The 22,748-nt window shown below is 47.4% G+C and overlaps 1 protein-coding gene across 1 annotated transcript in view; it reads left to right on the top strand.

Moving 5' to 3' along the window:
- LOC119529470 (minichromosome maintenance complex component 3 associated protein) overlaps window positions 1-18,180 on the top strand; it is an 81,483-nt gene extending 63,303 nt beyond the window's left edge. Inside the window, 8 exon segments of the mRNA XM_037829919.1 lie at window positions 383-641; window positions 755-852; window positions 1,645-2,035; window positions 2,876-3,133; window positions 3,545-3,674; window positions 5,327-5,533; window positions 16,761-16,890; window positions 17,886-18,180. Of these exon segments, the coding sequence (XP_037685847.1) occupies window positions 383-641; window positions 755-852; window positions 1,645-2,035; window positions 2,876-3,133; window positions 3,545-3,674; window positions 5,327-5,533; window positions 16,761-16,890; window positions 17,886-18,044 (1,632 nt within the window). The 3' untranslated portion in view covers window positions 18,045-18,180.
- Window positions 18,181-22,748: the final 4,568 nt, after the last annotated feature.

Here is a 22,748-nt window from a genome sequence, read left to right as displayed (position 1 = left end):
GAAAGCCAGCCTTGCTGCAGCCCTGCCCTCATGCTCCATACCTCCTGCGTGGTCAGCCCCCTGGGGCATGGCATCCTCGCCTCCCTGAGCCGCAGCTGCTCCTGGCTGCTCCCATCTTCAGAAACTGTCGGAACGTATACTGCTGCTGCCGTCCGCTGTCTGTCAAGAGGGGCTTGGCTGTGCCTGGTTAACACTAAAGTAACATGGCCACGCATGGTCTTCAGCTGGAGGGTAAATTATTTGGCTCCAAGGCAGTGGACGGGCTCTGGGGCCCCAAGAGGCCCACCCCGGGGCGCAGCGGGTGCGGGCTGCAGGCTGCGTGGACGGCGTGCGCTGCTTGTCTGCGTGCAGCATGTGCAGCTTGGTGCTGGTGCCCTTCCAGGTGGCCCACGGCACCCTCAGCGACTGTGCCCTTGACGCCGTGGAGACGCAGAAGGACTTGCTGGGGGCCAGCGGGCTCGTGCTGCTGCTTCCCCCAAAGGTGTGGAGCGAAGACGCGGTGGAGGAGGATGTGTACTGGCTGTCGGCCCTGCTGCAGCTGAAGCAGCTCCTGCAGGCCAAGCCCTTCCAGCCGGCACTGCCACTGGCCGTCCTGGTGCCCGGCCCGGGCAGGGGTGCCGTGGAGAAGGACGTGGAGGATGGTGTGTTCCAGCTACGCTGTTCCGTGGAGGGGTCGGGCCCGGGTCTGTGCGAGCAGGTCCCCGGGCACAGGTGCGGAGCCGCACGGAGACGCTGACACTGTGTTCCACGACAGGTCTGATGCTGCAGGACCTGGTCTCCGCCAAGCTGGTCTCAGATTATACTGTCATCGAGATCCCCGATTCCGTCAGCGACCTGCAGGGCACCGCCAAGGCAAGATCTTTGTTCCTGAGGGCGCAGCGGGGTAGTTCGAGTTTTTCCTCCTCTTTTGCTTTACCTTGAATTTAGTGTATATTAATGCTTAGAACTTTAACTCCATGTGTTACACAGAAAGCGTTCTAAAATTGTAAACAGAATAATCCTGCCATCTGCAACAAGTTAAATTGTTGGTATAATTTTTTTCATGTTTTTGTCTTTATAAATTTAAAATACCACCATCCATGTCAGATGTGGACATTATTTTTCTAAGGTGATTGTCATAGGAATATCTGAAAAAAACACTATTTATAATTTCTTTTAAAAAGAAGTCTGTGCTGATGATTGGGTTCTGGGAAGAGGGAGCGGGGAACGTGAACAGGATGGCCGCAGCCGCGGGAGCGTCTGGGAGGTGGGGGCCTCGTCAGCGCTTTCCAGGTGCAGGAAGCTGTGCTTCCGTTTCTGCTGTGGGGAGAGGCTGGTTTTCCTGGGCCCTTGCGAGGAGGTGAGCCTCGGGCAGGCAGCTCCTCTCTGGAGGTTGGGGGCTCAGAGCCGCTCTCCAGGTGCCCCTTGGCGTGCGGCTCCCACACTGCCAACCAGCACCCTCACGTCGTGGTGGCTGAGACCTGTGGCACCCACCACGGGCAGACTGGGGGTCCCCCATCACCCACCATGCGCAGCGTGGGGGTCCCTGTCCCTGGGGAGAATGCCTGTCCTCCTCAGAAAGCACTTTGGAAAACACCGTGGCTTGCTGGGCCAGGAGGCTGTGGAACCTGAGTCCTGTCTTGTCCCTGCTGTTTTGCGCCTCAGGTCTCGCAGGCTGTGAAGTGGCTGGTCTCCCGCTGCCCCACTGCCCTCGACCTCGGCTGCCAGACCCTCGTCCAGTTCGTGGAGGACGGGGTTGGCCGTGAGTTCAGCGGCCGGTTTTTCCACGACAGAAGAGAGCGACGGCTGGGCGGCCTGGCCTCGCAGGAGCCGGCGGCTGTCATTGAGCTGTTCAACAGTGTGCTGCGCTTCCTGGCCGCTGTGGCATCCTCGGAACAGCTGTGCGACCTGTCCTGGCCTGTCACCGAGTTCGCTGAGGCAGGGGGCAGCCGACTGCTTCCTCACCTGCACTGGAACTCCCCTGCCCACCTGGCCTGGCTGAAGCAGGCTGTGCTGGCTTTCCAGATGCCACAGATGGACCTGCCGCCACCAGGGGGTGCGTGCCCAGGCTTGGGGGACAGGAGCCAGTTGGGGGTTTGCCTTGGGATGGTGGGGTGCCTGGGCAGGAGCAGGCAGCCGGGGCCTGCCCGCAGCAGGTTTCTCGTAACGTCCCCGTGTCTGGCATACGTAGAGGACAAGCTTCGTCCATCTGCCTGCGAGTAGGCTCAGCCTTCGGAAGGTGCGTGACACCCACCAAGGTTGCCCTGCTGTTCCTGCCATGTGTTTATGGAGTGGGGTCAGCTCTGGGATGGGGGTGGCTGAGCAGTGTGGGGAGACGCTGGCCTCCCCAGGCTCTGCATGGCTGGCAGGGCCCATCGTGCAGGCAGACGGGGAGGAGAGCCAGGAGGAGGGCAGGGACCGCAGTGGGAGTCCTTTTAGAGGAAACCTTTTTTCTGTGGCCCTGGTGCCCATCTGCCTCGGTGCGGTCTTTGTGCCGGGCCTTGGCACAGCTGCCGAGCCATCTACTCCAGCTCCTGCTGATGAGCGCTCCCAGCCTTGGCAGGAGCTCCTGCGCATGGCCTGGGGCAGACAGGCTTTGGTTCCCTGCATAAACTGTGCAGTGTGGCCTTCAGTCGGTCGCACAGGTGCCCTGTCCCCAGGGACCACAAAGGAAGGGACCCGCAGACCTGCTCGGCCAAGCCCTGGTTCGGGAGGACTGGAGGCCTTTGCTGTAGACAGTCTGCCCTGTGTGTTTGAGAGTTCCTTCCTGGGCACTGTGGTTCCTAACGCTGCCGAGCTGCCTTGTAAGCGAACGCACATGTGGAGGCGCCCTGTGCCCTGTGGCAGGTCCTCCCTGCGCCTGGCCGGGCCCGCCCTGACTCCTGTCTCTCCACAGCCCCCTGGCTCCCCGTCTGCTCTATGGTCCTGCAGTATGCGGCCCAGATCCCCAGCTCGCGCCAGACGCAGCCCGTGCTCCAGTCCCAGGTGGAGAACCTGCTCAGGCGAACGTACCACAGGTGGGAGAGCAGGAATCCTGCCCTGGGCCAGGGGACAGGGCCCCCAGTGGGCGAGATCCCGTGGGACGACATCCTCGCCTTGTGCATCAACCACAAGCTGAGGGACTGGACGGCCCCCCGACTGCCCATCACATCAGGTACCGCCCGCTCAGCCAGGGCAGCCCCTCGCCAGCCTCTTGTCACCTTTTCCGCTTCAAACGACCCTTGTCTTCATGTCTGCCTCTTTTCCCTTTTGTCCCCTTTCCCTTTCCTTAATATCCCCCACTCTAAGCCAGTGATTTCCAGTGAATTTATAAACACGGGAGGAGCTAGGAAGGTTCCGACAGAGTCCCCCCCTGACTGCTCTGGGTCGCCCCTACCCTGCACAATCTGCACTTTCGCCCTGGGGCGCTCGGAGCACGTCTCCAGCACGGGGTCGCTTTCTTGTGTGGCTTTTCTCAAGCCACAGGCTTGTGTTCATGTCAGTGAATTTACGTGGATGTCAAGCAATCACCTATTGTTTATCTGATACTTTTTTCTTTCCTTTTGTTTTTGTATTGTTTTCCTAGAGGCACTGAGTGAAGACGGTCAGATATGTGTGTATTTTTTTAAGAATCATTTGAAAGATTATGACGTTCCTTTGTCATGGGAACAGGCCAGATTGCAGACGCAGAAGGACCTGCTGCTGAGCCGGGGATGGTGAGAGCCATGTGAACGCAGTCTGTCGCTGCCCCTGCAGCTGAGTGTGTGCCAGGTCCTGTCGTTCTCTCCAGAGCACACAGAGGGGGTCTGTGAAGCTCCCTTCATGCTCACTACCTCATACAACGAGGGCCCCGCTTATGGCGGATCCCGACAGGCTCCCAAGCGGCAGGTGTGGAGCACCCCACGGGGTCACGGGGTACATGGCTGAGGGGTCCTAGCTGCGAGAGTGCAGAGAGCTGGCATTGCATCTAGCTCACAAGCCTGGCTGAAAACACAAACAAAAACATTGGTAAATGCAGTCTTGCGGTACATAAAAAAAATTAACAGGTAGGCGTTATCCCAGGAACGCAAGGATAGATCAACAGTGGAAATCTGTTCATGTAATCTGCCTCGTAAATGATCATCTCAGCAGGTACTGAATGTGTTTCTTAAAATTCCATCCCCATTCCTGGTAAAATTTCTCATCAAGTCTTGGGGAAGAAATTCCATAACTTGAATAAGGCCACCCCCTGCCCCAGAAAAAAAAAAATCATGCTTCTTGGTAAACTTTAGAAACACTGAGGTCAGGGCCAGACACTGACGTCCCTGCTGGCCACCCTTGTCCCAGAAGTCCTGGCCGCGCAGGGAAACGAAGCAGGAAGAGAGGACTGTTCTCCCCAGCAGGATGTCTGTCCCAGCGCTTCAGTGGTCAGACCACCAGTAGGACAGCCCGCATCACGCGGATTCCCATCCCGGAGCCGCACACCCAGCAGAGTGGCGGGAGCTGACCAGGGCAGGGGCTGTCCGGCCGCAGGGACGGCTGTGCCCCCAGGAGCCCTGTGTGAATGGCATGTCCACTCTGGTGGGAGGATGCAGTGCAGACGTCTGTTCCCCAGCTGTAGCATCGGCGTCCTCCTGGGGGAAACTTGAACCAGGCCCTCCCCCTGGAATTTGATGGGAATTTAAAATTCATCACGACGAGAATGATGTTACTGAGAAGCTTTTGAAAAAGGGTGATGGTGAAGGAAGATGTGGTCAGACTGATGTGAAAGCATAGAGTAAAGCTTCAGCATTCAGCAGCCTGGGGGAGGCAGAAGTAGACCAGTGGATCAGAACAGAAGGTCCAGAAACGGGACTGCAGGTGACAGGGCCTGTCAGATCTGTGGGATTTGCGGGAAGGATGGCTCTGGGCTGCTGGATCTAGAGCCTCAGCCTCACCGTCTCCCCCCAGGTAGATTCAGGTAGATTCAGGGCCAAATGTGAATAATGCACTTGCCAGTATCAGGAGGAAAGAGGGACCTTTACAGCCCTGGGTGGGAAGGCCGTGTTCAAGAAAACAGAGCTGAGGGGCCCTGAGCTCAGCCGCCTCCTGGGGGTGGGAGCTTCTGTAAGGCAGAGGCACAGGGCGGCGTGGGAAGGGGCTCTCGATTACATGTGTGGCCACCCTGTTGGGCAGAACCAGCTTCCCTTGGTGCCTCATTGCCAAGACTGGGAAAAGCTCCAAGGCCAACAGCAGGGCCGGGTGGACCATCCAGGGGCCCGTGCCTGGTCAGCTGGGGGTCTTCGTGGCACCAAGATGGGCATTCTGTCTGCATCCATGTACTCGGTGCAATGCTGTGTGAATCACATCTCCTTCCTGACCATGACTGTCTCACAACCTGTGCTTGCAGTTTGGGGATGAAGTCTCCTCGCTCTTCTGGAAGCGACTTGCCCACCCCAATGCTTCACGCCCGCCCTGCGGGGAAGAAGCGCATTGAGCAGGGCCGGGCAGGGCGCGTCCCCTGTGCGGAAGAGCTGACCCGCAGCGCCTCCACCCAGGAGCTCCTCTCGCAGAGCCTGTCCCGCAGCCTCCTCCTGGAGAAGGAGGAGAGCAGGAGGTGAGGCCCTTCCCTTCACCCCACCTGTGTGTGTGAGGGGGAAGGACAGATACACCAGCAAGCGTTAGAGCAATGTCACCGTAAATACAGCCCAGCATCTCCCCGTCTACCCACGCTCACATCTGTACTCAGTGCTGTTAACTGTGTCCACAGTGTTGCACTACCATCACCACTGTCCATCACCAGGACCCTTCCACCATTCCAAGTAGGAGCCCTGCACATTCTAAGCCTTAACGTCCATTCCCCAACCCCACCACATCCCCTGGTAACCTGTGTTCTAGATTCTGACTGAGTTTGCTTTCTAGTTATTTCCTATCAGATCGGACACTATTTGCCCTTTTTTCCTGGTGTATTTTACTCAACATGTCTTCAGGCTCATCCATGTGGTCACATGTATCAGGACTTCATTCCTTTTTATGGCTGAGTAACATTCCGTCGTGTGTATATCCCACATTTGGTTCATCCATTCATTGGTTGATGGAGCTGGGGTTGCTTCCGTCTCTTGGCAGTTGTGGATAATGCTGCCACGAACATTGGAATATGAGTATCTTTTCTAGTCCCTGCCTTCAGTTCTTCTGGGTATGTGCCCAGTAGTGGGGCTGTTGGGTCACATGGTAGTTCTGTACTCAGCTTCCTGAGGAACCGCCACAGCAGCTGCACCAGTTTACATCCCCACATCCTATTTTTCTGCACCCTCTCCAACACTTGCAGTTTTCCTTTTTGTAATTCTAATGGGTGTGAAATGGTATCTCACTGTGGTTTTGATCTGAATTTCTGTGATGGTTAATGATGATGACTGTCTTTTCGTGTGCTTTTTAGTCATCTTTTTATCTTCTTTGGAGAGAAGTTTATTCAAGTCTTTTGCCCATTTTTAAATTGGGTTGTTTGTCTTTTTGTTGTTAAGTTGAAGAGTTTCTTTTTATATACTAGAGATTAATCCTTTATCAGATATATCATTTCCAAATATTTTCTCCCAATGTTGTCATTTTATTTCCATGATAAAGTCCTCTGAGATGCAAAAGTTTTCGATTTTGACGAGGTCCCATTTATCTGTATTTCCTTTTGTTGCTGTGTTTGGGTGTAAAGTTTAAGAAACCATTGCCTAACACAAGGTACTGAAGAGGCTTCCCTACGTTTTCTTCCAGGTCTTTTAGGTCTTCGTTCCATTTTTAGTTGATTTTTGTTTAAGGTGTGAGGTAGGGGTCCTCCTTTCGACCTGCTCATGTCTTTGACTTTAAGGTGCGCCTTGCAGGCAGCAGGTGGCTGGGTCAGGCTTTTTTTTCATCCGTTCTGCCCGTCTCTGCCTTTTGACCTGAGAGTTTAGTCCGTTTGCATTTTACATCACTACTGACAATGCAGAACTTTTTTCTGCCATTTTTCTATTTAGCTTTTGTAAATTTTATATCTTTTTTGTCTCTCAATTTTTCCATTAATGCCTACTTTTATATTTATTTGCTTTTTTGTGTTGTACCATATTAAGTGCCTTCTCATTTGTATCTGAATATATTTTTCATATATTTTTCTTGTGGTTACCATAGGGTTAAATTTGAACATCCTAAATATATAGGAATCATATTTAGTTTGGTGCCAATTTGACTTCAAAAGCATACACATACACATTTTTATGTCCCCTAACCCCCACCTTTTTTTTTCTTTATGTATTCTCTTTAATTGACGGATTGATTACTCGTGAATTTTAAGTGCAAAAAAAATATTAATTTTAAGCTCACAATTACTTCTTTTTACATATGTAAACATCAGTAAAACTACCACTCACATCAAGGTATGGAACATTTATTTTACAAATGAATGCCATGTCAATTACCACATAAAGTCTCTTAAGTGCTACATCTCTCACTGTATTTTTATAAATGTAGCTTGTTAACTGTTTGAATTTTGTCTAATAGAAATTACTCTGATTTATGGTTTCCATTTTTCTTAAACTCTTATATCATTTGTTTTTTTACAATTTGAGTATCCTGGGTTAAGGACTGATTTTTAACCCAGTTTGGATCTTTTTAATTAGTTGTATTTAACCAGTTTTTTTAATATGGTAACTCATCTGTAATTCTTTCAATCCATTTTACACTAATTTTAATGCTTTTTTGATGTTATTCCTTTGCTGTGTTTTTTTGGTTTTTCACCGCTTCCTCTCCAAACCAAAAAATTGAAATGTGCATATCCTTTTGTCCTTAACACTTACCTCAATGTCAAATTTATTCACAATTAACTATTATATAAAGCGGAAACTACTAATTTTCCCTAGGCCAGATGTACACAAAAGAAGGTTTTCTCTCTCCCTTCCCCAACCGGTGATTTGATTATTAAGTTCTTTTAACACAGTGATATTAACATTAAGGGCAAACTTGCTATTTTCCTCTACCTAAAAATAGGGGAAATGAAACTGTACTTACTGGTTTCCCCTGCTGTCAGATTAATTGCCCTAGCCACAGTGACAAAGTCTTATGATTAACTTAAGAACTTGCATCTTTACTTGTAATGCTACATGCTAAATATATACATATATTTATTTATTTGTCCTAAATACTAAACATTTAGCATGCCCCTTCCAGTTTAAAATAATAAAAACTGAAATTTTAGATCCAGCTTCCCAATCTATTTTAGCTTTTAGTTTAAAACCCTATATATCTTGGGGTAGAGCAGGAATATGTTGGAAGTAAAGTAGTTATTTTAGGTTAGTTGTCTTTTTCTTATTCCCTTGTTTTGGTTTGTTTGAACTGTTTTTTAGAAAAAAATTTTTTTTGGATATAGTTAATAGTTAATTAAAAAAAAAAAAAACAATGAAAAAAAATATGCAGAGCCCCCCTGAGGAGCTGGGGGAGAATGCAGCGGTGTTGGGCTCCCCTACCTCGATGGTTGCTGATGTGCTCACAGACATAGGGGACTGGTGGTTTGATGGGTTAAGCCCTCTACCACAGAACTTGCCCTTGGCAAGACTGTTGCTGCAAAGGAGAGGCTAGGCCTCCCTGTAATTCTGCCTAAGAGCCTCCCCCTGAGTGCCTCTTTGTTGCTCAGATGTGGCCCTCTCTCTCTAGCTAAGCCAACTTGGCAGGTGAAATCACTGCCCTCCCTGCAACGTGGGACCTGACTTCCAGGGGAGTAAATCTCCCTGTCAACGTGGTATATGACCCCCGGGGAGGAATCTAGACCTGGCATCGTGGGATGGAGAACATCTTCTTGATCAAAAGGGGGATGTGAAATGCAATGAAATAAGTTTCAGTGGCTGAGAGATTCTAAAAGGAGCCAAGAGATCACTCTGATGGGCACTCTTATGCACACTATAGACAACCCTTTTTAGGTTCTGGTGAATTGGAATAGCTAGCAGTAAATACCTGAAACTATCAAACTATAACCCAGAACCCTTGAATCTTGAAGACGACTCTATAACAATGTAGCTTATGAGGGGTGATAATGTGATTGGGAAAGCCATGTGGACCACACTCCCCTTTGTCCAGTGTATGGATGGATAAGTAGAAAAATGGGGGCAAAAAAAAAAAGGGTACCCAGTGTTCTTTTTTAGTTTAATTGTTCTTTTTCACTTTAATTTTTATTCTTATTATTTTTGTGTGTGTGGTAATGAAAATGTTCAAAAATTAATTTTGGTGATGAACGCCCAACTATATAATGGTACTGTGAACAAGTGAATGTATGCTTTGTATCACTGCATGGTAAGTGAATTTCTCAACAAAATTGAATTTAAAAAAAATATATAACAATTTAGACTTATAATGTAACTATTTTTAATGCTTACCATTCATTCTTTCATGCAATTTCCTCACTAGTCTTGTATTTTTTTTTAATTCATGCTTTCTGTTGGCTGCAGTACATCATTTAGCAAAATTTTCAGGGGCGGTACTTGGGTGTGTACTTTCTCAACCCCTGCATATCTGAGAATGTCTTCTACTTGTCTTCATACAGAAGTGATAATTTGGCATGGTTTATGATTTTTGATTCAAAATCATTTTCCCTTAAAACTCTGTATATATTGTTGTAGTCTTCTTGCACTTACTGTTACAAGAGAAAAATCGGGGTTCAGCCTGATTTTTGCTCCTTTATAGGTAACATGTTTTCTCTGGATATTTGTAGAATTTTTTATTTATCCTAGAAATTAAATCTTGATTTCTTTTCTCTTTTTCTCTGCATTCCTTGAGAATTTCTCATTTTGGATTTACTTTAGTAACTTGATTTTGTACTGGATCCAATTTGCTCATTCCTGTAGGGTCCTTCGTAATTTTGATTTTAAGAATCTTACTTGTTCTGTCTTCAAGCTGCATGACATTCCTCGTGAGCTCTGACAGTGGCCTCTGGTGCCTGTTCCTCGTTAAGCTCATAATCAGCAAGAAACACACTCATCACATATTACAACTTCTGTTTCCACCACTGTATCCATTTCAAGAGGAGCTGTTTTCTCGAGTTTTACCACCTTTCAACAGCTCTCTGTAGCAACTGGGGCCAAATATTTCTTAAGGAGCTCTTCGAAACACGGGAAGAAAACTCCCTACCTTTTTTCTTTTTATCTTGTTACATTTTTGTACATTGTATGTCCAAAACCGTAGATTTATCGTTACCCTTTATGCATTTGCCTTTTAGCACCTGTAGGAAGTAAGAAGTGGCATTATATAACAAACAATTCAGTACAACAATATTGGAATTTATAATTACCCAAATGTTTCCTTTACCCCAGGTCTCCATTTCTTTGCTTTGAGCCACTGTCCAGTGTCCTTTCCTTTCAGCCTGAAGGGCGCCTTGCGGCAGTGCCAGCAGGGTCGTCTAGCGGTGATAACTCCCTCAGCTTTTGTTTCTCTGGGAACGTCTTAATCTTTCCATCATATTTAAAGAGAGTCTTGCCGGATATAAAATCCTTGGCTGGCACTTGTTTTCCTTCAGCACATTAAGTATTTCAACCCACTGCCTTCTTGCCTCCATGGTTTCTGCTGAGAAATCGGCCCTCGGTCTAAGTGGGGCTCCCTTGTATGTAACGCATTGCTTTTTTCACAGCTTTCAGAACTCTCTCCTTGTCCTTTGCCTTTGATATTGTGATCAGTATATGACAGGATGTATTTTTCTTCATGTTTATCTTGTTTGGTGTTCTCTGAGCTTCTTGGATGCATGTAGTTACGTCTTTTGCTAAAGTTGGGAAGTTCTGTTATTTCCTTGAATATTCCTTTTGCTCCTTCTGCCCCTCTCTCTCTCTTCTCCTTTGGGGGCTCCCGTATGCATATATTGGTGTGCTTGATAGTGTTCCAGAGGTGTCTTAAGCTATTTTCACTTTTTATAGTTCTTTTTTCTTTCTGCTCCTCAGTCTTGTCTTTGAGTTTGCTGATTTTCTCTTCTGCCAGCTCTGATCTGCTGTTTAAACCCTCTTAGGAATTTTTCATTTCAGTTACTGTGATTGTCAGCTCCATTAGTTCTGTTTGGTTCCTTTTTAAAGTTTCTGTCTCTTTTTCGGGATTCTCTTAGTGTTCATTCATTGTTTTCCTGATATCCTTCAGTTCTTTCTCTGTATTGTCCTTCATATCCTTGAGCACTTTTTTTATAATTCAGTTTTATTGAGATGTATTTATATGCTATACAATCATCCAAAGCGTACAATCAATTGTTCACCGTGCCATCAATTTTTGAACATTTTCATTACTCAGAAAATAAAAGAATAAAAATAAAAGTAAGAAAAAACACCCAGAACACCCCTTCCCCCCTGATTATTCATTGAATTTTTGTCCCTGTTTTTCTACTCGTCTGTCCGTACACTGGATAAAGGGAGTGTGGGTCACGGTTTTTACAGTCTCACAGTCACACCATGTAAGCTATATAGTGATACACTCGTCTTCAAGAATCAAGGCTACTGGTTGCAGTTCAACAGTTTCATGAATTTCCTTTTAGCTATTCTAATACACTGAAAACTAAAGGGATATCTGTATAATGCATAAGCAGAACCTCCAGAATGAGCTCTCGACTCCATTTGAAATCTCCCAGCCACTAAAACTTGATTTTGTTTCATTTTTCTTTCCCCTTTTGGTCCAAGAAGGCTTTCTCAGTCCCATGATGCCACGTCCAGGCTCTTCCCTGGTAGTCATGTCCCCCATAGAGGAGAGGGCAGTGTGTTTACCTGCAGAGTTGGCTTAGGGGGAGAGAGAGACAGAGACAGAGAGACAGACAGACACACCACATCTGAGCAACAAAGAGGTTCTCTGGGGGTGACTTAGGCATAATTATAAGCAGGCTTAGCCTCTCCTTTGCAGGAATGAGCTTCATAAGGGCAAGCCCCAAGATAGAGGGCTCAGCTTTCTAAATTGGTAGTCCCCAATGCTTGTGAGAATTTCACTAGTTCCCCAGGTGGAGAAGTTTAATATTTCCACATTTTCCCCCCAGTCTTTCAAGGGGGCTTTGCAAATACATCTTTATTCTCTGCCACATTTCTCTGGAATATATCAGGGCTTCACACTAACCTGTACAAACCAAGCAGATTTCAATTCCTATTCAAAGTTCCATGTAATTACTGTGTTTGAATAAACTGACCATACAAGTTACATTATATAATGTGCTACAGAAAATATAATAGATTCTGTACCAAATAAACATCTCTTTCTTTGGTCTCACATAGAAGTTGAAGTTTTAAAACTCTGTCCTTGAGCATTTTTAAGATCTTTTTTTTTTTTTTAAATAGTCTTTGGTCTGTCCACATTCTGGTCTTCTTTGTTAGTGTTTTCTGGATTTTTATCCTCTTCCTTTGGATGGGCCATCAATTCCTGTTTCTTTGTCTTGTACTCTTGTACACTGTACATTTTAATATTTTAAAATGTAACTCCAGGATTTATTCTGAGATGTCTGTTCCTTGATTTTGTAACCAGTTGGTGATACTAGAGATTTTCTTGAGCTCCAGCCTTCCTTTCAGGAAGATCTGCCCAAGGCGAATGCAGTGTGAGGGCTTCCCCTGTTTTTCTGGACCTGTTTCTTGTCCTGTTTTTGGTTGTTAGTTGTTTTGGAGTTTGTCTGTTTACAGGAGTTTGCCCGCTCTACATCTCCTGTCTGGGATGTTTAAAGCAGGCAAGCCGTTGCCCGACCTGTCTGCCTCTGTAGTCTCTTACAGTTCTTTCATTGTCTCAAGCTGCATTCACCTGGAGGGCAAGCTCTGGGAGTGGCCATGCCAAAGAGGAGTTCCCAAGTCAGTCTTTCCCCTCTGAAACAGGGCCAGGGACCCACAAAGGTGGTGCAGACCGGCTCCAAACGTGCCTGCGGTGAGGACTAGGAAGGGCACCGAGTCTTCTTCCGTGGCTTGCCAGGGCTGAGCTTTCTAGCCCTGCCCAGCCAGTGGAGCCCAGCGGAGGCCCAGCGTGTTAAGTTTCCTAAGCCGCCTTTGTCTGTGACAGCTGGGGTCGGTGGCCACCCTCAGAGCTGGGCCCCCAGGGGTCCACTGCAAGACCGGCCGTGCCCACTCAAGATCTTAGGGAGGAGGGTTCTCTATGTCCCTTTCTGTCACCAGTGAGCTAGGCAGGGTCCAGATGCCTGGTGGCCTATTGCAAGCATGGAGGAAGGGTACTGAGAACTGCTGAGCGGAGAGAACGCTCTACTGGTCTTCACTGTAGCTTATCCGCTTCTTTTTCCTGCTCTTCCCTGGATGCTGTACAGTGTTCTGCTGGGCTCTGGAGTTTCAAAACAGTTTCAGACAGTTCCTGCCTGTTTAATATTTGTTCTGGTGGAGGGACTGAGTCTTGGGGTTTCCTACTCCACCATCTTCCCACAATCTTAATTTATTTTTGAAATATTCATAACATCAAAATCTTTTTAACTGTTAAGTGGACAATTCTTTGATATTTAGTACATTGACAACACTGTGTAACTTTCACCACTATCTATTTTCAGGCTATTTTTGTCATCCCAAACCAAAGCTCATACTCACTTAATAATGCTTCTACTCCCCTTCCCCCTACCCCTGGTAGCCCTTGTTCCACTTTTGGTCTGTGAATTTGCTTATTCTAGGTATTTCATAGAAGAGAAATCATGCAATATTTGCCCTTTTGTATCTGGCTTATTTTTTTCAACACGGTGTCTCCAGCGTGCATCCATGTTGTAGCAGGGACAAGCACTCCAGTTCTGTTTATGAGTGAGCAATAATTTACTGTATGGAGACACCACATTTTGTACAATTTCCTTCCCTCTACTAACTTTGGGTTTAGTTTTGCTCTTCTTTTTCTAGTTTCTTTAGTTGTGAAGTTCAGTTATTGCTTTGGGATCTTCTTTTTTAATGTGGGCATTTAGAGCTATGAATTTCCCTCTGAGCACTGCCTTCACTGCATCCCATAAGTTCTGGTTTGCTGTGTTTTCATTTTCATTAAACTCATGATATTTCCTAATTTCCTTTGTGATTTCGTCTTTGACCCATTGGTTGTTTAGTAGTATGTTGGTTAATTTTCACGTATTTGTAAATTTTCCTGTTTTCCTTCTCTTATTGATTTCTAGCTCTACTCTGTTGTGGTCTAAGATACTTCGTATGATTTCATTATTTTTAAGTTTAAGATTTTATCCATGGCTTACCCTGTGGACTACCCTGGAGAATGTTCCGCGTGCACTCCTGAAGACTGAATTCTGTTGTTGGGTGGACGCTCTGTACATGTCCACTGGGTGCAGCTGGTTGATGGTATTGTTCTGGTCCTCGGTTTCCTTACTGATCCTGCTTAGGTGTTCTGTCAATTATGGAAACAGGTGTATGGAAGTCTTTTTTTTTTTTTTTTTTTTTTTTTTTGTAGAGATCTCTTTCCTTTCAATTCTGTCCAATTTTGCTCCATACATTTTTGGGCTCTGTTGTGAGGTGCATACGTGTTTATAATTTTGATATGTTCTTGCTGGATTGAACCATTTCTCAGTATATAATATCCTTTGTCTCTTGTAATCTTTTTCGACTTAAAGACTGTTTTGTCTGACAATAATAAAGCCCTCAGAGCTGGTCCCCAGCAGTCTGAAGTGGCTGATCAAAAGTTGTGATCAGTGATCAGACCATGCTTCCTGGGATGTTGGGGCTCCAGGTCCCTGTCACCCACCCGGGCACCAGCTGCACTGGGAGCCAGGGCTGCAGCCCCCACTGCACCTGCCACGGGGCTGGGGGACGGAGGGTGGCAGCTGCGGAGATGGTGCGAGTCACTGATCCTTACAGCAGTTCCCAGCCTCTCCTCCTGCTCTGCCCTGGGTGCTGCAAGTGTTCCCTGGACGCCAGGTTCCAGAGGAGCCGGTTCAGTCAGTTCCTCCAGGTCAGCAGTTGCTTTGGTGGAGAAGCAGCTTCCTGGAGTGTCCTATCTGCTGTCTTCCCACAGTCCTATGTACAGATAGATGGTTTTGAATGTATTTTATTTGAAGTCAGTATTATTTATTGTTTATTGCTGGAAATGAGTGTTGAGTTTTGTCGCGGGAAGCTGCATGGCTGGCTGAGCATCTGCCCAGAATGTGGTGGCTGCTGCTCACTGGCGCCTCGCCCCTTGGCATGTGCGTGGTCCTCGGTGGCTGCCTGCACCTTGAGGGGCCCTGGAGCCAACCTCCTGCAGCCCCACTTTCTTCCCTCCTGTTTGCAAAAGGTTTGCTAGTGCTGCCTTTTCGCAAAACACGAGAAATGGATTGGCTTTTATAAAGAGGGTTTATTTGGTTACAAAGTTATGGTCTTAAGGCCATAAAGTGTCCAAGGTAAGGGGCACCTTCACTGCAGGACGGCCATTGGCATCCGGAAAACCTCTGTTAGCTCGGAAGGCACGTGGCTGGCGTCCGTTTGCTCCCAGGTTACGTTTTAAAATGGTGTTCTTCCAAATGTTGCTCTTGGGGCATTTTATCCTCTCTTAGCTGCAGCTCTTCTTTAAAATGTCACTCTCAGTTGCTCCCAGCTCCTGTGCATTCTTCCAAGTGCCCCTCTTGGCTGTAGCAGGCTCGCTCCTTCTGTCTGAGCTTATATAGTGCTCCAGTGAACTAACCATGGCCCACGCTGAATGGGCGGGGCCACACCTCCATGGAGATTATCCAATCAGAGTCATCACCCACAGTTGGGTGGGTGACATCTCCGTGGAAACACTCAGTCAAAAATTAGAATCTAATCAACACTAATAGGTCTTCCCACACAAGATTGCATCAAAGATAATGGCGTTTTGGGGGACATAATACATCCAAACTGGCACCCCTGTCCATGTACGCCTTCTCGCCTCACCTCCACTGCTTCTTCCCCTCATGCTCTCCCCGGACAACCATGCTTCCTGTTTTATTCAGAAAATAGCAAAACAAGGGTTGATGTAAGTCACACACACACACCCCACCCCCACCCCCACACACACACTCCCAGCCTCTGCATCTTGTCTGGCCACGGTCAGCCCAGCTCAGCCCCGCAGAAGGCCCTAGGGTCTCTCTACCCACTCACGTGGGTGTGGGGACCCAGTGAATGCCCCTCTCGCCCCAGCATGGACCTTGCTGGCAGCTGACCCTGGGCTGGCGTGTGTCCCCTCATGGCTGTGACCCTGTCTGGTCACTTGGTCACCACCCGTGTTTCTGCTTCCTTCACCCTTGTCGGCACTCACTGCCCCATGCCTCTTGCAGCATCTGCAGGCCAGCTTTGGCCCTTCCACACCGGCTCGGGTCAGGGTCTGTGACCTGCCTGTGGCTGAGTTCGCTCGTGACCTCAGTCCCCAGTAGCATCCCAGCCTTTGCTCCCAGTTCACCCTCCCAGGGCCCCACTGCCTCCTCTCGGCATCCCCCAGCTCCACTCTGAGCCCATGGGGGACCAGCTCTCCCCTTCATCTGTACCTGCTCCCCGGCGGTTTCACCCGCTTCATCGATCTCAAATCAAGTCAGTGTTCTGGCAGTTCCAAAGGCCTTGCTGGAGCCCTATTTGCCTCTGAACTCCAGATTTGAATATCCTACTGCTTTCTTGAAATCTCCATTTGGATGTCTAATACCCTTTCAAATTTCTCCCAGTGGCTGCCTCAGCCGGGGGTGGCTCCAGCCTTCCAGCTGCCCAAGCTGGATGCCCCGGGGCCGCCCACACTCCGGATAGCCCATCTCCACACCCACATGCCCGCAGGCCCTGCTGCCCCATTCAGATCAACTAACAGCTAATGTGGTAACTTACTCCAATCCTTAGTAAAATTCACAGGCTTTAAAAAAACTTAAGTCTGTGTAGGAGAAAAGTGAGCAGTAGTTAACTTTTTGGTTTTGAATTTGCGACCGTGGATTGTTTCAGGTTTGAAGAGCAGCTTCAGCAGTGGCTGTCTGCGGACTCGGAAGCACGCACAGACCCCACTTCCCTTCCCCACTGCCTGCCGCAGACTCTCCAGCCCGCAGCGAGGCCGTCTGCAGCTGAGCACCCTCAGGTTCGAGAGCACGTTTAGCCTTTATGTTAGAGTTAAAGGCAGACTGAGGGGAGTCACATCTAGATTCATTGTAGAAGTTAGTAGCTTAAGTTAGGCCTTTTCTTAATCTCACTGTGTTACCAAGGCCCAATTAGTCCTGAGTTTCTGCTCAAGAAATGAATGAAGAATGGGCTCAAAACATGTTTTTGGGACTAGAAAAACCCATAACCACCTGCTGATGGGTGTAAGGGTAGAGGTGTGGTGGCATCTTCCATTTGGGGAGCCTTGGCATCGTCCAGGCTGCCCTGCGGGGAGCCCGTGTCCCCAGTTTAGAATGACAAGGGTGAGCTCACAGGAGTCAGGGGCCTTCCCCAAGGTCTGGCAGCTGGCCAGGGGCAGAGCTGCTTTTCCAGGCCAGACCCAACTGCTCCAAAACAAGGGCTACCACCTCCCCGTTCTTCCTTCAGGGGGAAGAAGAAGCAAAGCAGTTTTTGTTACAGATACATGCCCTGGACCGGATAGAAAGTTTGCTGCTGGACTGGCTTTGGGAAGTCCCTCGATAGAGAGAAAGGCATTTGAGATGACGTGCCATTTCCATCTATCAGTTTGCAAATACCTTAGAAATATTCATACCCCATGACTTAGCATTTCTGCCCCAAAGAAATCATCAGATAGTCACAAAAATTAGTGTTTAAAAATGTTCAGTATAACATTAACTATACCACATAGAGATGGAGACACTCAATATCCGAAAATGTGAATCTGGTTAAACAAGTACAGCATGTTTATGTGTGGACTAGCAGCGGCATCGACAACTGTGTTGCGTGGAGACAGCCGACCCCGGAAGTGGTTCATGTTAGCAGAACACGTACACCCTCCTAGGCCAGGCGACTGCACACAGGAGCTTTGGAGCCGGAATGGGGTGTGGTGGGTGCCACGGCCAGGCCCCGTGCCTTCACTGTAAACATCCCCATTCTATTTTTAGTTATTTAAAAAAATTCTTTTAATCCAAATAGCATGAAAGGACAGGGGAGCAGCCACAGCCAGCTGAGGCAACAGGCACATCCCTGAGTGAGCGGCTGAAGCACCTGGAAAGGCTGATCCGGAGCTCAAGGGAAGAGGAAGTTGCCTCTGAGCTCCATCTCTCTGTGCTGCTGGACATGATGGACATTTGAGCAGCGGGCCTGAGGGAGGGAAGGCCTGTCCAGAGGAGGCTCTGCTCTCACTCACTCAGAATAATGTTACTCTCAGATGCTTGAATCACTGTTGGAAATGCAATTATTAATCATGCAAATAAACCACTTGAATGTCCAGCGAGGTCTTCCCCGGTTTCAGAATGGGAGGCTGCTCATCCTGCTTCGTGGACATCCTCGCTGCCCTACCTTGCCCAGCACCTGGCGTGAGAGGTGCAGCTCGAGTCCCTGGGGTGATGCAGGTGCCCTGCCCCAGGACCACCCCGTGTGCATCCAGGATGGTGGGCGTGAGCTCCTGCGGGGACACACGAGCGCACGGGCCCGGGCCGGCAGGGTGGACTACGAGACCTTACCCAAGTGCGCTGGGAGCAGGTGGTGGAGGGTCAGGTAGAGAAGTAACGTGGTCACATTTTCTCTTAAAAGTGGCCTATGGGGAGGGTCAGCAAGGTGAGGCAGGGCAGCTCGCGAGGAGGATACTGCAGCCATCTGAGTGAAGAGAGGAAGGTTGTAACCCCGAGATTGCTAGCACGTGGTGGGAGAGGGAGGGATAGATGTGAGCCATGTACAGAAAGGGGTATTAATAGGACTTGGTGGTGTTGAATATGACCATTGTTCCAGTTTGCTAGAGCTGCTGTTATGCAAAACACCAGAAATGGATTGGCTTTTAGAAAGGGGGTTTATCTGGTAACAAATTTACAGTCTGAAGGCCATAAATGTGTCCAGACTAAGGCATCAACAAGAGGATACCTTCACTGAAGAACAGCCCCTGGCATCCGGAACACCTCTGTCATCTGGGAAGGCACGTGGCTGGCGTCTGCTGGTCCTTTGCTCCTGGGTTGTGTTTCAAAATGGCTTTTTCCAAAATGTCTCTGGACATCTGTTTTGGTTCCTCTCTCTTAGCTCCTGTGAGTCCTTGCTTCTTTCTCCCAGGACCTTTCTCTCTAAGCATCTGGGGGTCCACTTTTAGCTTCTCTGGGGCAAGCTCTTGGCTCCCTCCCTTAGCTTAGCATCTCAAACGTCCTGTCTGCATCTCCAAGCATCTTGAAGTGTCTTGAAGTGTCAGCAAGCATCTGGGTCTGTCGGCTCTTAGCTCTCTTAAATACTCCAGGGAGCTAATGAAGGCCCATCCTGAATGGGTGGGATAACACCTCCGTGGAAATAATTTAATCAGAGTTCTCACCCACATTTGAGTGGGTCACATCTCCATGGAAACATTCACTCAGAAGGTCACGCCCTAATCAAGACTAATAGGTCTGGCCCCACAAGATTGCATTAAAGGACATGGCTTTTCCAGGGTTCACAACAGTTTCAAACTGGCACAGCCATCAGTCTTTTTTTTTTTTTTAATATTCATTTTATTGAGATATATTCACATACCATGCAGTCATACAAAACAAATTGTACATTCGATTGTTCACAGTACCATTACATAGTTGTGCATTCATCACCAAAATCAATCCCTGACACCTTCATTACCAGACACACAAAAATAACAAGAATAATAATTAAAGTGAAAAAGAGCAATTAAAGTAAAGAATACTGGGTGCCTTTGTTTGTTTGTTTCCTTCCCCCATTTTTCTACTCATCCACCCATAACCTAGACAAAGGGGAGTGTGGTCCTTATGGCTTTCCCAATCCCAGCCATCAGTCTTAAATTGGCATCAGCATCTCCCGACTGTAATCTTAAATTTCCTCAGACTCTCTGGGAACAATATTTATTTCTTCTCATCTTCAAACCTCCAAAAGTCTTAGATGATTTCACAGAGGATACTAGAAGCACTAAGAAGAGAATTTACATCACCACCATCAAATCCACCAAACAATCCCTGCTTCCTAGAAACAAACACTACTCAACTTTCAGGGATTTCTTCAGTGAGTAACTTCATGTTTATCGATAGAGACTCACATAATACTCTCTCTTAATCATAGTGTCAGCCATGATCACCAGTTTCCTTGGTGGCTGACGAGTTAGCCACCTGCCCATTCACTCCCATCCTTCCTCTCCTGTCTCTCGAAACCATTCACACCAATGTTGGCTTAAATCTGCACTGAGCTCCGTCCCGGTCTGCAATTACCTATCCTTTACGTACCATGTCTGATTGCTCCTGGAGCAAATAACGGCCCTGCTTTTCCGTTTGCTTAGTTTTCTGTGTTCCTATCACTGCCTCAGCCGGGACACTGCATGATCACATGCACTGACAGTGCCGGCTCCTTTCTCTTGGAGATGACCCTCCTGGCACCAGCACCCCGCCCTGTCTTCCTGCCTCTCCTTGGCTCTGCTGCTCCCTAGGTCTGCGGCTCCACTGCTATTCTGGGGCTTCCTTCCTTCATCATCATCATCCAGCCCAGGAGTCCCTTGGCCTCAGACACCCCCACCCACCTGTTTCCTGATTCTGAGTCCCTTCTCTCTCCCTGGTTTTGCTTTTTCATTTGATGGTGGCCATCCTCTGGAAGCCTTCTGAGCTCGTGTTTCTAAGTATCTTTATGAAGCCCTAGGTTTGATTGATCACGTGAATGGGTGTAGAATTTTAGATTGGAAATCATTCCTGTCTTTGTTTTTTCTTTCATTTTGCTGTAAGTTTAGAAGATCATCTCTAACCCTGGTTGTTCCAGTTTGCTAATGCTGCCATTTTGCAAAACACCAGAAATGGATTGGCTTTTATAAAGGGGGTTTATTTGGTTACAGTTACATTCTTAAGGCCATAAAGTGTCCAAGGTAAGGCATCAACAAAGGGTACCTTCACTGGAGGAAGGCCATTGGTGTCTGGAAAACCTGTTAGCTCAGAAGGCACGTGGCTGGCATTTGCTTGCCCCCAGGTTGTGTTTCAAAATGGCATTCTCCAAAATGTTGCTCTTGGGGCATTTTGTCCTCTCTTAGCTGTGGCTCCTCTTCAAAATGTCACTCTTCAGTTGCTCTGAGGTCCCTGTTTCTGAGCTCTTTTTATAGGACTCCAGTGAAGTAATCAAGACCCATGCTGACTGGGCGGGACCACATTTCCATGGAAACATTCAATCAAGAGGTCACACCCTAATCAATGGTGTCACTTGCAGTTGGGTGGGTCACATCTCAATAGAAACACTCAATCAGAAGGTTCCAACCTAATCCACACTAGTACATCTGCTCCCACAAGATTGCATGAAAGAATATGGCTCTTTCTGGGGGACATAATATATACAAACCAACACACTGGTGTTTTCAGATTTCACAATAATATACTTGATGTGGGTCTCTCCCATTCCCCATTTATTGTGCTGGACACTTAGTGGTTGGTGTTTTTGTTTTGTTTTGTTTTGCAGTTATTGCTCTGTAATAAACTACCTCAAACTTAGCTCAGAACAACCGCTATTTTATTAAGTTCATCGAATCTGGGCTCACGAATGCGGGAACGTCTTAGCTGATCCCTCGGGCAGTTGCACATGGCCGTCCGCTGGAGCTGCTGTCATCTGAAGGCAATGCTGGGCTGCGTGCCAAGCCGGCTCGCTTCCCGCTGGTGCCTGGGGCTCGCTGGGCATTCAGCTGGGGGGCTGGGTATGGCCTCTCCGTGTCGCTTGCTTCCTCACAGCCAGTGTGCAAAATGCAAGCTGAACTGTCGTTCATGCACCAGCCTCGCAATTTGTGCAGCGCCACTTCTGCATTCTGTTAGTTACAAGCAGCTCATGAGCCTGCCCGGATTCAGGGGAGGGGCCGTGTAGCCCATTTCTCAGCAGGAGGAGCATTAGGGTCGTAGAAAAGCACATGGTGAGGGAGATGATGATGTGGGCGTCTTTGGAAAACGATCTGCAACACTTTTTCAATTTTTATCAGTAATTATCCATCAATCCTGGGAATTTTTTAAAATTATTTAATATTTTCTTCTAATATTCAGATATTTGACCACCTAGATTGCTTCTCTAATTTTCCTTTCTCCAAGTTTTGATATCCTTATCTCTTAGTCCTACTTTATGGGAGAATTTCTCTTTTATCTTCCAGTTTTAGTGATTTTTACAGTCTCTCCTACCATATTTTAAATTTGAGTCTTTTTTCTAAGTGTTTCTTATTTAGGGTGTACTTTTATATTCATTCACTGAGTAAGCATTTATTGAGTATTTACTCTGTGCCAGGTGTCATTCTAGGTGTGGCAATGAACAAAACAAATTCCAGCCCTCATGGAGCTTATATTTAGTGGGGAGAAAGGCAGTACACAAGATGTCTGAGTTTGCCAGGCTGCTATGACAAATGCAGCACAGTGGGCTGGCATAAACCACAGGCTTTATTTCTCATTTTTTTTTTAAATTCAGTTTCATTGAAATATACTCACATACCATATAGTCATCCATGGTGTCCAACTAACTGTTCACAGCATTATCATATAGTTATGCATTCATCACCCCAATCTATTTTTGCACATTTTCCTTACATCAGAATGAGAATAAGAATAAAAAATAAAAGTAAAAATGAACACCAAAATCATACCCCAATCCCACCCTATTTTTCATTTAGTTTTTGTCCCCATTTTTCTACTCATCTGTCCATACACTAGATAAAGGGAGTGCAATCCACAAGGCTTTCACAATCACACTGTCACCTCTTGTAAGCTACATTGTTATACAATCGTCTTCAAGAGTCAAGGCTACTGGGTTGGAGTTTGACAGTTTCAGGTATTCACTTGTAGCTATTCCAATACATTAAAACCTAAAAATCTAAAA

Source organism: Choloepus didactylus, chromosome 1 (genome assembly GCF_015220235.1).
Source record: "Choloepus didactylus isolate mChoDid1 chromosome 1, mChoDid1.pri, whole genome shotgun sequence".
Lineage (NCBI taxonomy): Eukaryota > Metazoa > Chordata > Mammalia > Pilosa > Megalonychidae > Choloepus > Choloepus didactylus.
Note: the sequence above shows the minus strand (reverse complement) of the source record. Positions and strands in the feature narration are given on the sequence as shown.